The 14,229-nt window shown below is 43.6% G+C and overlaps 1 protein-coding gene across 1 annotated transcript; it reads left to right on the forward strand.

Annotated features, from left to right (window-relative positions):
* The first annotated feature begins 2,750 nt into the window (after positions 1-2,750).
* On the forward strand, positions 2,751-13,509 carry bmp16 (bone morphogenetic protein 16). Its single transcript, XM_042414553.1, has 5 exons — positions 2,751-2,826; positions 2,982-3,070; positions 4,061-4,144; positions 9,676-10,049; positions 11,073-13,509. The coding sequence occupies exons 2-5, from the start codon at positions 3,048-3,050 to the stop codon at positions 12,146-12,148; spliced, it is 1,557 nt and encodes a 518-aa protein (XP_042270487.1). The 5' UTR covers positions 2,751-2,826; positions 2,982-3,047; the 3' UTR covers positions 12,149-13,509.
* Positions 13,510-14,229: the final 720 nt, after the last annotated feature.

Here is a 14,229-nt window from a genome sequence, read left to right on the forward strand (position 1 = left end):
GATGACCACGTTGATTGATGAGTAATTACCTGCGACAATTTGCTGAAAGAGAAAAAGAAGCAAGGTAGTTGAATGTTGAAGACATCCTGATATTCAAACACCCTCCTCCTCTCCCGACGAGGCCTTGCTCTCTGTGTCCATGGAGGGATGGAGCGGTACAGTACAGAGGCGGGAACACTGGGATGCAGGACAGATGAATGGCTTGTTAAGAGGGCGGTGAGGTATTACTTTAAAAGTTTCTCTCCACCCCCGTCGGAAGTCAGCGGGACAGGCAGCAGACGGCTTTTCCAGAGGATGGGAAACCTGGAGGCTGGAATTGCTGCTCATTTGGAAAAGACAGTTTAGTGAAGCCAAGACTGTGGCTCAACTATGAACCTTGAATGTGTATGGGCCCTTATTCAAGTTTACACAATTACACAACACTTTAAAGTCACTATACAGGTGGTTTTTTGCATGTTTTAGTCCTCTCAGCAATTAGCATCCAGTTTTAGCCCCTTTTTTTCTGCTTATGTAGCTTTGAGGTTGGAAAAATCATTATATTGAAGCTATATAACGGAAAAACTGACATAAACATTCAAACCCAAGACTCCATGGCTGCTCCGTATCATAAGATGGAAACATTCTGGACTTCTTTTAACACGCATTTCCCCAAATTTCAGCCTGGTAATTTGGCTTTTTTTGATACCATTAGAAAACCACTAAAATTCAAAATTAAGTTGGTTTAAACAAAGTTTGGCAGCATAGCATGACTTTGTAATGACTGGTGGGTCAATAAGACAAGAAATTAACTACCAATAGTGTATATTTTACATGACTGCTGACCATATGTTTATAGACTGAACTTCCAAGCAGTTCAGTTTCAGGTCACACAGCATGAAAACAACTTGAAGTGACAACACTTGCTTGAGTTGAGCAATCCATCACATTACATTACGTTGCTTTTATTATGTTATCATGGTAATACAGTTGCAAACAGGAAGTATAATTACTGTAAAACTCCCCAGTGATGCTTTCAAGGGTTGGTGAGAAGCTCTGACATCAACAACAAGAAGTTCACATTATACTTTTCACACTATATACAGTATGTTAGCTTACGCTTTGTCCTCCAGGTTTGAGTTTGCAAGACAGTCAATGTTTGCCAGTGCATTAATATTTAACATAAAATAAAATTACCTCTTAATGGTCACTGTGACAAATTACATATCTCTAGTACGTTTGGAGTGTCTACAGATAGTTACGTTTTTTCACAGCACACTGAAATTAACTGGAAACAACAGCTGCCTGGAAGGTAGGAAATCAATCTAAAAACTTAGTGAATGCTTTGGGAAAATGGTGAGCAGTAATAAACAGACAGGATTTCTAAATGTTGTAATGGTTTGAAGGGGACATTTCATGCTTTTTGTGATTTTCTGTTATTTATATACTGTTGGATTTCTATGTTAAATATGGTCAAAGGTCCAAAACTTGAGGCCAACATATGTAAAAATGCTCCCTGCAAGTCATAAGCCAGGGATTCAACCTGCTCTGAACGCTTCATGTTCATGTTACCTCTACGTCCTCCTCATGATAACGTCAGATTATTGGTTCATGCCCACAAATGGCCGTCCTTTCCGTAGCCTTTGTTGCTAAGGTTGTTGTTAAGGATTTCCATTAGTTGTTTGTGTTGTCCACTTGCATATTTCAGATTGAATTTCAACTCGAACACTCAAGTTGGCTCCTCAGGAGGCCTTAAAGAGACAGAACCTAAAATGGCCTGTATCAGAGGCTGAACTGAGGGGCTGCATAAAGGGTCAATATAAGATAAATAAGTGAGTTTTTTGAACTGTAAATCATGCAAAGATATTCCAGTAGAGCCCCAGAATATTCATATAAACCTAGAAATGTGCATGATACGTCACCTTTAAGGCAGCCAAAATAAGCCTTAGAATAGGCCATAGAATTGGGTTGAATTTGTAGACGTCTAACTTCAAGCCCACTTATTGGTAAAGTAAGGTGTGCACCAGTCAAATATCTCCTTTTACAACAGATTTAAGAGCAAGATTGCAATGAAAACTAGCAAGTCAGAGGCTGACTGATACTTACATTGATGGCAATAGGCCACAAAAAACCTGACTTGTATTTACAGTGGTAATTAACTGACCCCAAAAGCAAAATTCTGTTTTCACTTAAAAACAAAGTCAAAGGTCAGGGTCAGCCAGAGCAGGTAGGAGTTAAGGAGGTATGTTTGATGACGTGAGGGTTTTAACCTCTGCTGAAGGTCACGCTCTGTGCTCACTACACCTCCCAGCCAGACAGTTCATTGATCTACAGATTAGGTGTTTCAGTTCACTTGGGATCCAGCTGTTCACAGCAGAGGATGAGGTCTCAGAATCATTGAATAAATGTGCAAATGCTACTTTAGCCGCATTATTTAATTGCTTCTCTCACATCTCAAGAATTAATTTACAAAAGTCCTGAATCTGATAACATCCTGTCTGTCAGGGAATGCAGTAAAAAAAATCCCCAAAAGCAGAAAAAGTGTATTGCGAAAGGATAACGAGTGTGTGTTTGTGTGTAAAGACAATTACTCAGCCTCGGGATGAATGAGGTCTGTGGATGTGTTTTTTCTGTGTTTGTTCGAGAGTGGACGGGAAGAGCAAGTGGAGGGGACAGAGAGGAGGAGCAGAGGGAGGTGGGCAAGTGATTCTCCAGATGAGATCTAATATGTGAGACGATGCATCCTAAAGAGACGTTTTCTCATGGGCCCACCCCATGAATACAAATTCACTCGCCACCCGCTCTGCACTGGAAGGACGGATGCACCTTGCTTCAACCCGTAGTGGAGAAGTACAGCCTACTTTTTCTTTTTTTTTTCTTCTTTTTTTTTACCTCAACATCTTCCATCCAATCACAAAACCCAACTGTGGTGACTTCATGGCAGCTGTTATGAGTCATCCATTCATACCTTTGTGTTGTAACTGAATCTGTTTGCTCTTATTCAGTGTCATGGGGCCATGTATTTATAATGAAGGAGCGATTGTCTGCGAGCATGTTGGCCGAAAAGTAAAATGGTGCCAATGAAAGGCAGCAGGTGAGTTTGTTAAGAGGAGGAAATATGGAAATTAATCAGTCCGCTTCTGTGTGCCTTGACCTCAGGGTTCATCTGGAACAGGTTGTATGTACATGTGTGTATGTATGTGTCTGAGTACATGTTTGTGTGTCTGTGTGTGTGTGTGAGGTGTGATTGCGTGCACATGTGAACGTCTATGAGTGTTTGTGGTCATGTTTGTGTGTGTGTTTGTATGTGTATGTGTATGTGAGAGAGAGAGAGAGACAGCGAGAGAGAGAGAGAGAGAGAGAGAGAGAGAGAGAGCAAGAGAGATAACAGCTTGTAAATGTACTGGGGCCGGTCTTAGTGACATCACTATTTGGGGAGATCTAAGTGGCCAGGAAAGTCAATTAGCGTTAAACTGAGTTTACCAGCTGGACACATAGTATAGCACAGACAAAAAGGAAAAAAAAGAGTGTGTGTGGATGTGTGTGTGGGAGAGAGAGCAATAGAGAGAGAGAGAGGAAAAGGGGAGGAGATACAAAAGGGAGTAACAGAGTGGAGAGGGAGGGAGAGAGACATAGTAAGGAGGTTTAGGAACAAGAGGGAGTTGTTGCTGGACAGACAGACAGACTGACAGGCAGATACTACTCATTTTCCTCCTGCAGCTTCCATGCACGGCAGCACCAGCGGTACAAGTGTGTTTCAAACAACCAGGGGTGGAAGTGCAGGCGACAGAGAAAGGGAGTTGCCCATGAGCAGAGGTCAGGCAGGCAAAGGGGAAAGCCGGTGGATGTTTTTAAGAGTTTGCTTATCTGACACTGACAACAGGATGAGAAGCTGAGTGAGGGAACAGAAAGGGGAGAAAACACAGCAGGGCAAAAACATGGACAGTGCAGCATTATCCACAGCGCATTTACATAGGAGACATAGGAGAGACAGGCACTGGCTATCCTGAAAGAGGTAAAACAGAGAAAGAGAGAGGACAATTACAGAGAGAAAAATAGTCCACTTTGTCCATTCTGTCCAAAGGAGCGGGAGCGAGAGCCGAGGGATCGTAACACTGGAGCTCAAGGATAAACCATGGACTCTGCATACATCCCACCACACCTGGACGTGAGTACCACATCTCTCTCACGCACTCACACGCACACACAAGTGTGTCTGTCAAGCCACAGGCCACAGGAACTGCACTGCTGAAACCATTAGTCACTCTGGGGAAAAACACACACACACACACACACACACACACTCATGCTCATGCATACAGTGCTGGCACACCACGTTGCTCAATCAAAATCTTGTCCGGTAAGCAACTTGTCCAAGAATAATGTGCCCATTATGAGTTCAAAGAGCATAACGTAACTCACCACCGCGGCAACATACACAGTATGAATTGGCCCTCGGTGGTAACGTTCAGCAGCTTTAATGTGAAAAGCAGAGGTGTGTTTTTGTTCTGTGTTTCACATCGGTTTAGCTGTCAGACACACGACGTGAGCAGTCTCCGAGTGTTCAGTAGTCACGGGTTAGATATGTCAGTATTTCCACTGATGCTTTTGCAGTGTTTCGCCTCATCGGGGCCTCCTGTTAACCACAATGTACTTGTGACACCGAGACCACCTGGCATCCCAGACTGAGGCAACCTAACTGACAGCAGAGGAGAGAAAAAATAGCATGAATGAGAAAATGAAAGAGACAAGTTGTAAATACTCAGTGACCTGTTGATGCACACACAAATGAGATGTCTGAAGCCAAAACATTGTGTGTAGACATACATGATAAGTCTGGAATAGCAGGTTGCAGTTATGTCGTGGAAGCAGGGAAGTCTACTCCACTCCTGAATGTCCACTAAACTACGCCAGTGTGTTTGAGTATGTGTGTGTGTGTGTGTGTGTGTGTGAGAGAGAGAGAGAGAGAGAGAGAGAGAGAGAGAGAGAGTCTAAATATTTTTCCTAGTGCTTCAACATATTTACAACACAGCTCTTCCACTGTTATACATCTTGGAGTGTTTCTGCGTATGTGTTAGCGCTCACTCGGCCCGGCAGTTAGCATGTGTTTAAGTCGTGTACCATTCTTAGCATACATGCATATGTGTGTGTGTGTGTAACAGAAATGCACATTTGACGTCTGGGTCATTAGCCAGCTAATCGGACCAGATGGGATGAATTAGAGCACTGTTCTAATAGAGTCCAATAAAACCACACAGCAGCCTACCTGGCATATTGTTCTAATGATTTCATCTGTTACGCCTCAGAAAGCAGAACTACGACTCCACTCGCAACTGTTTTGGACATTTTCTCACCCCGCCTCCATTATATATTAACTCCACAGCTCAAAGTCATGCATTAATGACTAGTTAAGTATGGGGAATATTGTGCAGTTGTAACCTCACAGTCAATTATACAGTCTATGGCATGCATGCTTGTTTTATATGGGTATAAAGACCGCGGTGGAAAAAGAAAGGTAGTGGATACAGATGTATCCTCAGAAGTGTTCTCAGGTGTGCACACTGTACATCACATTTGGGCTCATGAGGCTGTCTGACATGACATATTTTCAAGCGTTTGAGTAAGCTCAGAGCTAGAAAATGAACCCTGTGGCATGTGCGCTGCACGTATCATGTTCTGAAAGAATGAGACGGCAGCAAAGAAAAAAGAGAGCTGGAAGCGAGGGGAGAGAAATCAGGGAGAGTGAGAGGAGGAATTTGGGAAAAGAAACACGGGAAGAACAACAGGAAGGGAAAGTTGAGGGACCAGGCGTAACATGAAGACAGCGGCGGTGGATAAATCAGCCGGCTGCGGTGACACTCCGGCCCTCAGTCCGCTGCACTCTTCCGCAAAAACACCATTCATTTAAGGCCTAGGAAAAAAAAGAACAACATTAATGGGAGAGAGGGAAAGGGAGAGAGGGAGATAGGGAATGAAAATGTGATTCAAATAGGCACAAAAACAGATATTTTTAACAAGAACAAGAGACTGAAGAGAAAAACATGGTAGAGAGGGAAAATCAGAGGTTGAATTAAAAGAGAAGAAGATGATAAGGAGAAAAGAGAAAAACTGTAACATACTGTATAACAACAAAGAGGACAAAGCAAAAGGACAAAGTTCAAGGAACGCAAAGAGGAAGGAGGAAGGGGAAAAGGCAGCAGGGTTTGAAATAAACAGATAAAAAGAGAGGCAGAAAAAGAAACATGACAAAAGCAGGAGTTAGAAACGGACGTTGGCCAGAGGTCAGAGGTTTTAATCAGTGAGTTCAGAATGACACAGGGCCAGCCGGCGACGACACTCGTCTGCCGCGCGCCAGGGTCACGCTACTGTCTGCTCAGGAGGTCAGGTCACATCTAATATGTCTTACAGGCTACACTGCATGCATGCACACAGGGAGAAGATGCACAAACACTGCTGCTGAACTCTAGACCTCAATCTCACCTTATTCCTCACCTATTTATCATATCCTTCTTCGTCCCTTGAGAACATTTGATTAGTGTAGGTTCATGCCAGAGAGAAAAAGAACAAAAAGAGCACAGCGGTAGTCAGAGATAAAAGGAGGAACCTATCATAAAAATGTCAGTTTTTCTGGCTAAGTGGAATGAGTCGACACCGGTGTGGGTGGCACCCTGATGCACATGACACATAAAGATGCTAAATTAGGCATGGATCCTCTTTGCCTGGTTTAAATTAGATGGAGCCAGTCATAACACAGACACCCAGGGAGAGGAGAGGCTGTATGTATGTCAAAGTGATGTAGGGCAGGCTGGCCTCCGCTCACAGCCTTTTTCCTCTCTTTTTGTGTGTGTGTCTCTGCCTCGCACAAGCCGCGACACACCCTGTTGTGTGACGACTGAACCTTTGAACCTCGGAATCACTCGGGTGACTTTTGTAGGTGAGGAAAGTACAGGAGAAGGGTGGTGTTGTTGTCCTTAATCTGCTTTACAAGTCTCCACAGTATATGGGAGAGGCTGTCCACCAGAGTGTCTAATCTGTAATTGTCCTCTGCTGCGTTGCCTCAGGTGAAACAGCGCTGGGTGGGGCTGTGAGAGTTTAATGGATAGCTAGCAACAATCCCACGCTTGGAGATGGCTTATTTTCCCAGGCATGCCCTTTGAACTGCAATCCACATGGACAACACACACACACACACACAACTAAAAGAATATAGACACACATCTTCACACCTGTGCCCTCCTCAACCCCTTCTCTGACAGTGTGGTAAGATTAGCAGTCATTACAACATTGTTATGTGTCTGCTCAGCCGTAAAAAACACCTCTGTTATCTGGCCGTAGAGGCTCTAATCGATTCTCTGTTCCTTAGAGAGATGAGATAAAGAGACATGGGAGAGAAGGAGAGAGATATGGTGAGCTTGGACAAGGAACAAGATAGCTACTCTGAGTTTAAAAATGTTTTTTACATTTTCAGTTAACCAGGCAAAACATGGATGGATGATGCTTGGAATTCAGCCCAGATTCTCTTCTCTCTGGTTAACTGGTTTTATTCCTTCTGCCCATCTGACCCTTTTACACCTCACCTCAACCTCTACAGGTCAAGAGGGCCGTTAACTTGCCAGTGTCTAATTACTGGCTCAGTTATTAACACCTGCGCTACAGAGATGCAGGGTGTTAGCCAGGTCACAGGAGTAATTGTGTGACCCTTGTCTGTGCTCGTGTTCCCGCACTGAGCAGAGTCATGGAGGGAGATAAGTTGAATACTTGTGGGTCTGAAGGTGAAGCACTGTTGAGTTTTGCTAAAAGAGCACTTTTGTGGCTTCTGTGGGGTTTTAATCAGAATTTATTTTTCAGGCAGGAGCATTTTCACACACTATCTATCCTAAAGATTAAGAGATTTTAAGATAAATCAGCTTGAATAATTTGAGCATTCATGTTGAGTGAATGGAGCTGATATTAGTTTAGATGTGGGAAACATGTATTGTGATGAGAGATACTTAATAAACCACCAATTAAGGCCAAAGCACACCTGGAGGAGGACACAAAAGGGATTTTTGGGCAATGACATTAGCACAGCATGAAAAGGTAACCTCTAATTTGATTCATCAAATAACAGATCATTGTCGTCCTGTATTGTATCTGTTTCTCCACATGAAACACTAATGAAACCAGACTGGCCATAAAACATGTCTCCTTATTTTGCATTGTTATCTTTCTTTGCACACTCCAGTGATGTAGTATCACACATCTGTAAAATAGAGTGACTTCCACAAGACATGTTTAAAAATCATGGTCAAAAGCAACAGAAGCAACAAAGGTAATAAAAGGTCAATACCCCAATTTCAAACTTCGGAAACTCCCTCCTGAGCCACAGAAGACATTATACAACTGTTTTCACAGGCTGAGTAGTACTCTCCATGACAAGTAAACTTTGTGTGTAAAATCTGTGAAGTGATCGTTTAATATTACTTTTCAATATATTGACATAAATACAAATATATGTTTATGTTTAGACCCACTACCCCCAAAAGAGAAAGTAAATCTCTTCAAAGCAACGCAGACTGCCACTTCCTTTGTCCACATTCCTACGAAAGGTACTATGTTCATGTTCTTTCAGAGGAGTGTAATTATCCTCCTGGCCTGCAAAAGTCCAAAGTCAATGTGCAATAATCGCTACAAAGTAGGACTTTTGAACATAGTTGACCCAAATGTAAACGAAAAGGTCGTCACACCACAGAACCTGATATCAGACTAAATTGACACATGTTTCAATATAAGGGTTAACACCAGTCAACAACTTAAGTGAAGGTTTGTAATGTGAATAGCATTAGAACCAGCCCATATTCTATATTACGTTCACTTGAGGAACACCCAAAAGGCTGGTTTGGGACCTAAAACTCCAAAAATATGGGGGCTAATAGGGCACTAAATAAAAAGATTTCTGGCTTCTTCACTCCCTCACTCACATATACAAAGTTACAGACAGATACTGAATGTTTTAATACACATATTCTCTGGTGCGTTGAAACGGACAAGAGAAGAAAGGTAAAACTTGTTATCTGTCATTGTAACAAGCCTCTACAACTCTATTACACACCACCACTCCACAGCCTCTGATAAATGCAAGATGTTTTTCATACACAGCACTATGATCTCTTTCACAGGCAAACACCCAGCACGATTAAATTACAGATAGAGACGATTTAATTAATCCTGCTTAGGTGTCCAAGGAGATATATGGGCTTTGGGGGTAAGAGGCTTGCAATAAATTCACAAAGAAAAAACAAAATAGCGCTGTTTCTACAGCCACGAGTAACAAGCAAATAACTTCATATGGATATGTGGGACGGTAAATTTCTTGAACATATGCCACATGAAGGCTGAAGACTAATGAGAAACTAGTGTGACCAGGAAGGAGAGGACATAAGCATGATATACAGAGTCCAGGAGCATCTCATAGGAGCTATCTTTTTTGCAGATTTCTCAACCAGTACTTCATATTGTGTCATTAAGTCATATGATTTACATTGCTCCTGGATGAAACACATACTGTGCACAAACACGTAAATTCAAAGGACATAAATTGAAGAAGACAGAGAAATCGCTGCACAACCTGCTTTCACATCTATTAACCGCTTCCTCTCTTCTTCTCTCCACCACACTTGTCCTCATTTTATCTCTCCTCTCCACCCTATCTCCCTCCAGGTCCACCATGTTCCCTGCTAACCTCCTGCTCCTCATGGTCCTGCTGCTACCTCAAGCCTCGTCTGGTCGCCAGGGTGGAGACACCAGCGAGATCGACCATGACAGGGTATCCCCCACGCCTTCCTCTTTATTGCCCCCACCAGCAGGTTCCCCCCTGGAGCCCAGCCTGGCTCAGACCATCCAGAGTCTCCTCCTGAGCCGGCTGGGCCTGCAGTCGCAGCCTGACCCTCGGCACGGAGTGCCGGTGCCCCGGTACCTTCTGGATCTTTACCGCTTCCACCAGCAGCAGTTCCACCTACTGGAGGACCCTTCCTTTAGCTTTCCAAGCCACCACATCCAGCAGGCCAACACCGTACGCAGCTTTCACCACACTGGTAAGATCACAGGCACATCATGACACCATGCTGTGAACCTTTCTATCAACATTTTGAATTAGAATTGTTAGAGAGCACGCAAAGACCTTTGGACTCCATCTGTCCAAGGAAGCTGTTCATACATTCTGCTGAAGTCTTTATCAGTCCGTTGATGATGTATAAAGCTCCAGTTTATGACAGCAGGAGATGTGACTCACTATATAATCATCTAAACCCTAAATAAGATCCATCTGTGCGCTATTAGATAAGATGGATAGTCACAATATTAACATAACAATCTTAAAGTCTACTTTCAAAACATGTGTGAGAGCATGCAGTTCTGATCTTTGCTGTTAGGGGATCTCAGCTCAAAAATTAGCTTTTTGGGCCCTCAGTGGCATGCATCCTGACCTGGACCACAAAACTAGCTAATAATGTTGGACCCATCCTAGTTGATATTGTACTCCAGTGGTTCAAATTCACAAGTTTGCACTTAATCAAATTATAAACACCAACTGACATGTTTTGTGGCCCATGTGGCATTTGTCTGCTTTGTTCAGCTAATCTAGCATTGGTTTTGATACAATGAATACAAAATACAAAATACAATTCACAAACATAAAACACAGAAGATAATAAAAAGCACATACAATAATACAGACAGCCATACTGGTCATGGATGTTGCACAAACCCTATTTTTATTGCCTTTAAAATACCAACACATCTAACTATAAATTACTGTTTGAAGTGGTTCAAACTACATTTGGGAACCATGAGTTAAAAGTTGGAACTTGCAGTGTCAACATGAGCTACCCGTGTAGCTTTCTACCTTTGTAACTGAAGTTATTGGCTGATATAGACTGACAGTTTGGCAATTTTCTTCTTTTCGAAATCATTCAAGAAAAATGTGACAAATGACAAGTTGGACAAATGTTGCCAGTGTGTGTTTGTGTCTTGACTTTGAGTTTAAAATGGATGCATCAAGTGAGTTGAAACTGAACTAAACTCTCATTCCTTCTCATCTGTCTTCCTCTTTCTCTTAGAGCCCCTTGGGAACAGTCTTCCAGCAGAAGATCATAAGAGGGTGCACATCTCCTTCAATATCTCCTCCATCCCACAGGATGAGAGGGTGCTCTCTGCTGAGCTTCGGCTCCTCCGCAGTGACAGAGCCTCGCTGGGCCCTGGACCACACAGACTAAACCTGTACCTCTCTGAGCACCATGAGGACCCTGAACCTGCCCTTCTAGAGACAAGATTACTCACCACTGGCCTCCACAGTCGTAAAGCAAGTGGCTTTTGGGAAGCTTTTAGCCTAAGTGCAGAGCTCCTCCATAAGGCCCTTGCTGGGAGTGGCAGCCTGGGCTTCCTGCTGGAGGTCAGACCAGAGAACAGCACCACCTTGCTCCATGACCAGAGCCTCCTCTCTGCTGCAAACGAGGAGGTGGGAGAGAAACACAAAGAGGGACACCTGAGGGTATGCAGGTCTGTGGGGCAGGATGAGCACAGCTGGGCCGAGGAGAGACCTCTCTTGGTGACTTACAGTCATGACGGGCGTGGAGAGCCTTTAGTTAAACATGGCAGGAGGAAGCAGAGTGGTGGCCAGAGGATGAGAGGGAGAAAAGGCACAAAAGAGAGGACCAGGAGCAGCAGCAAGGGCCGCAACAGAGACCAAGCCTGGGGGAGGGCCAAAAAGACGGCCTATGCAGTGCCAGGCTGGGGAGGCGATAAAACAGGGGTCAGTTGGAGTGAAAGTGGAAGGGTGAAAAGAAATGGAGGTCGTGCTGCGAAACTGAAACGTCTTTCCCGTAACAGATGCCGCCGTCATCCTCTATATGTAGATTTCAACGACGTGGGCTGGCACAAGTGGATCATTGCACCCAGCGGCTACGATGCCTACTTCTGCCTTGGAGAGTGTCGCTTTCCTCTGGCAGACCACATGAACTCCTCTAGCCATGCCATGGTGCAAACTCTGGTAAACTCTGTGAATGGAGCAGTGCCCCGGGCATGCTGTGTCCCCACATCCCTCAGTCCCATCGCCCTGCTCTACCTGGACCCTCAAGACCGAGTGGTACTGAAGAATTACCAGGACATGGCAGTGGAGGGCTGTGGCTGCCGGTAGTGGGCTGGAGGACTCAGACCCAGAGAAAGCTAGATATGGAAGGGGGAGCATTGAGGGAATAGGAGAAAGACAGACGCATGAAAGGCGGATAGCAGAAAGACGCCAGCAAACTGCAAACAGACTGATCGAGACAAATAGCAGAGTAAGATGGATGAGTGGAAAGGAGAGAGATAAAGGAATGAATATAGCAGCTAAATCATTATCAGGCGCATGGAAAAGGGTCAGGCATGGAGAAACAAGAAACACAGCAAAGGGAAACTGCCAGGAATTACTTTTTCCCATTTAGCGATGATGCAGCAGCCTACACATTCAACTCATTCTCAAATGAGAAACCAGTGCTTTAACATCAGAGGGTGTCTGTATGTCTGTGTGTGTGATTCTGTATTCAAACGTTTGCCTCTCATCTCACACTCACACATTTGTCTGACAGACATGTGCATGTGTTTAGCTGTTGTGGAGGGCAGCAGAAATGGAAAAGGTTGAGAGTCATTACGTTAAAGCTCTGCAGAACCTCTCCGAGGGACTCACTGACGATTAACAGCATTAGCAATACGACGATGGCACCAGCATGGCATCTAAACTTTGTGTGACAGTTTGTTTATGCAGTATCTGAACCAAGAGGTGGGGTGCATCTGTTTTTATGAATGCATATGACTGTCCCTGACAAGCACCCTTACATCACAAGCTATTTAAAACCACAACAATAATGCTGAGGAACTATTATGCTATTGTTTGAATGTACTACTATCACTATTATTTAAAAAAAGAGACTTTTTTGTACATTTCTTTTGCAGACATGAAGAAAATCCAAGTGATGGTTGTCTTGTGATTATACATAATTCCACTGAATCGCGATTCTAACTTAAAAGACACGTTATGTATTTAAATAGCAGCAATATGGCATATTTAATCTTGAAAATATTTAAGATAGCTGCACTCAACAGGACATACAGCAAACTGAAAGCCCGCCTCCCACATGGCGTAAGTTATAGCTTTACATCTGTACAAATGTTAAGTGTATTGAATTAACCGTCTGTGTTACTTCAGCTGCCCACTTAATCATTGCAGACATTTTTGTGTACAACACATGATAGCAGACATAAGCGGTGTTGCCTTCACAAGCTCAACTAACAAGTCAGTTAAAAGCTCTATGTATTGTAGCTACTGAAGTGTGTAACAACAGGTGTCTTTGCTAGTTGTGTCTGCATGTGTCAAGAACAAAAAAAAAAGGACTGGGACGTTAGTGCCTTTCAAAACAGGGGCTTTAAAAGTGTTCTCTGCTGAGCTTAGTAATTGTTTTTCAGTGTTGCATTTTTCTCTCTAAGTGGAAACATTTAAGCAACAGCTTGTAAAATGTTTGACAATATACCTCTAATAAACAGAGCAAACAGCACACATGACTTTTCTGTTTCATCAATCGTTTTCTCCTTTATGTGATGCTTGCATCTCAAGAATTATCATTTTCACAGGCCAGTGGATTTATCGCCATGTTTAGGAAGAAAAAAAGGAAGCCAAGGGGCCCACTGAGAGTGCAGATCTAAGCAGATTTGTGTATATGATACTGTGGCTGAGGAAGTAGCTCCAACTTCTAATATCAAACCAGCTGTGAAGTTGAAATGCAGGGGTAAAGGTCTCCTCTCCACTGTACATCCTTACTGTCAGTGAACTGTGGTATCACTTCACACTACCCCCCCATGAGGAGCGCACACATGTTTCCGATCCCAGATATCACATGGAGGCAGAAAGACGGAAGTAGAGAGAAAGAAAAAGTAAATGAAGGAAAAGAGTAAGAGTGACAAAAGTCTACACACTCGGCCTCAGGTCACTCTTTAATGTTGGTCAAACCAACTCAACAGCTTCTTTGACCACCACATTCCTGCGTGTTAGAGAAGAGGACCCTGCCCTCTCAGCCACCACCAGATGGACCAATTCACCACAGAGGTAAGAGAAGCCCATAGCCTGTGGAGGGAGGGAGAGGTGTGGTTTGGTTTCACACCAAAAGCACAAGAGCGAATAGTTTGCTTGAGGTGCAGAGTAGAAAGAAGAACTACACACAAACCATCAACACCCTGCAAAGCAGC

The sequence above is a fragment of the Thunnus maccoyii genome, chromosome 6, assembly GCF_910596095.1.
Source record: "Thunnus maccoyii chromosome 6, fThuMac1.1, whole genome shotgun sequence".
In the NCBI taxonomy this organism is placed as follows: domain Eukaryota; kingdom Metazoa; phylum Chordata; class Actinopteri; order Scombriformes; family Scombridae; genus Thunnus; species Thunnus maccoyii.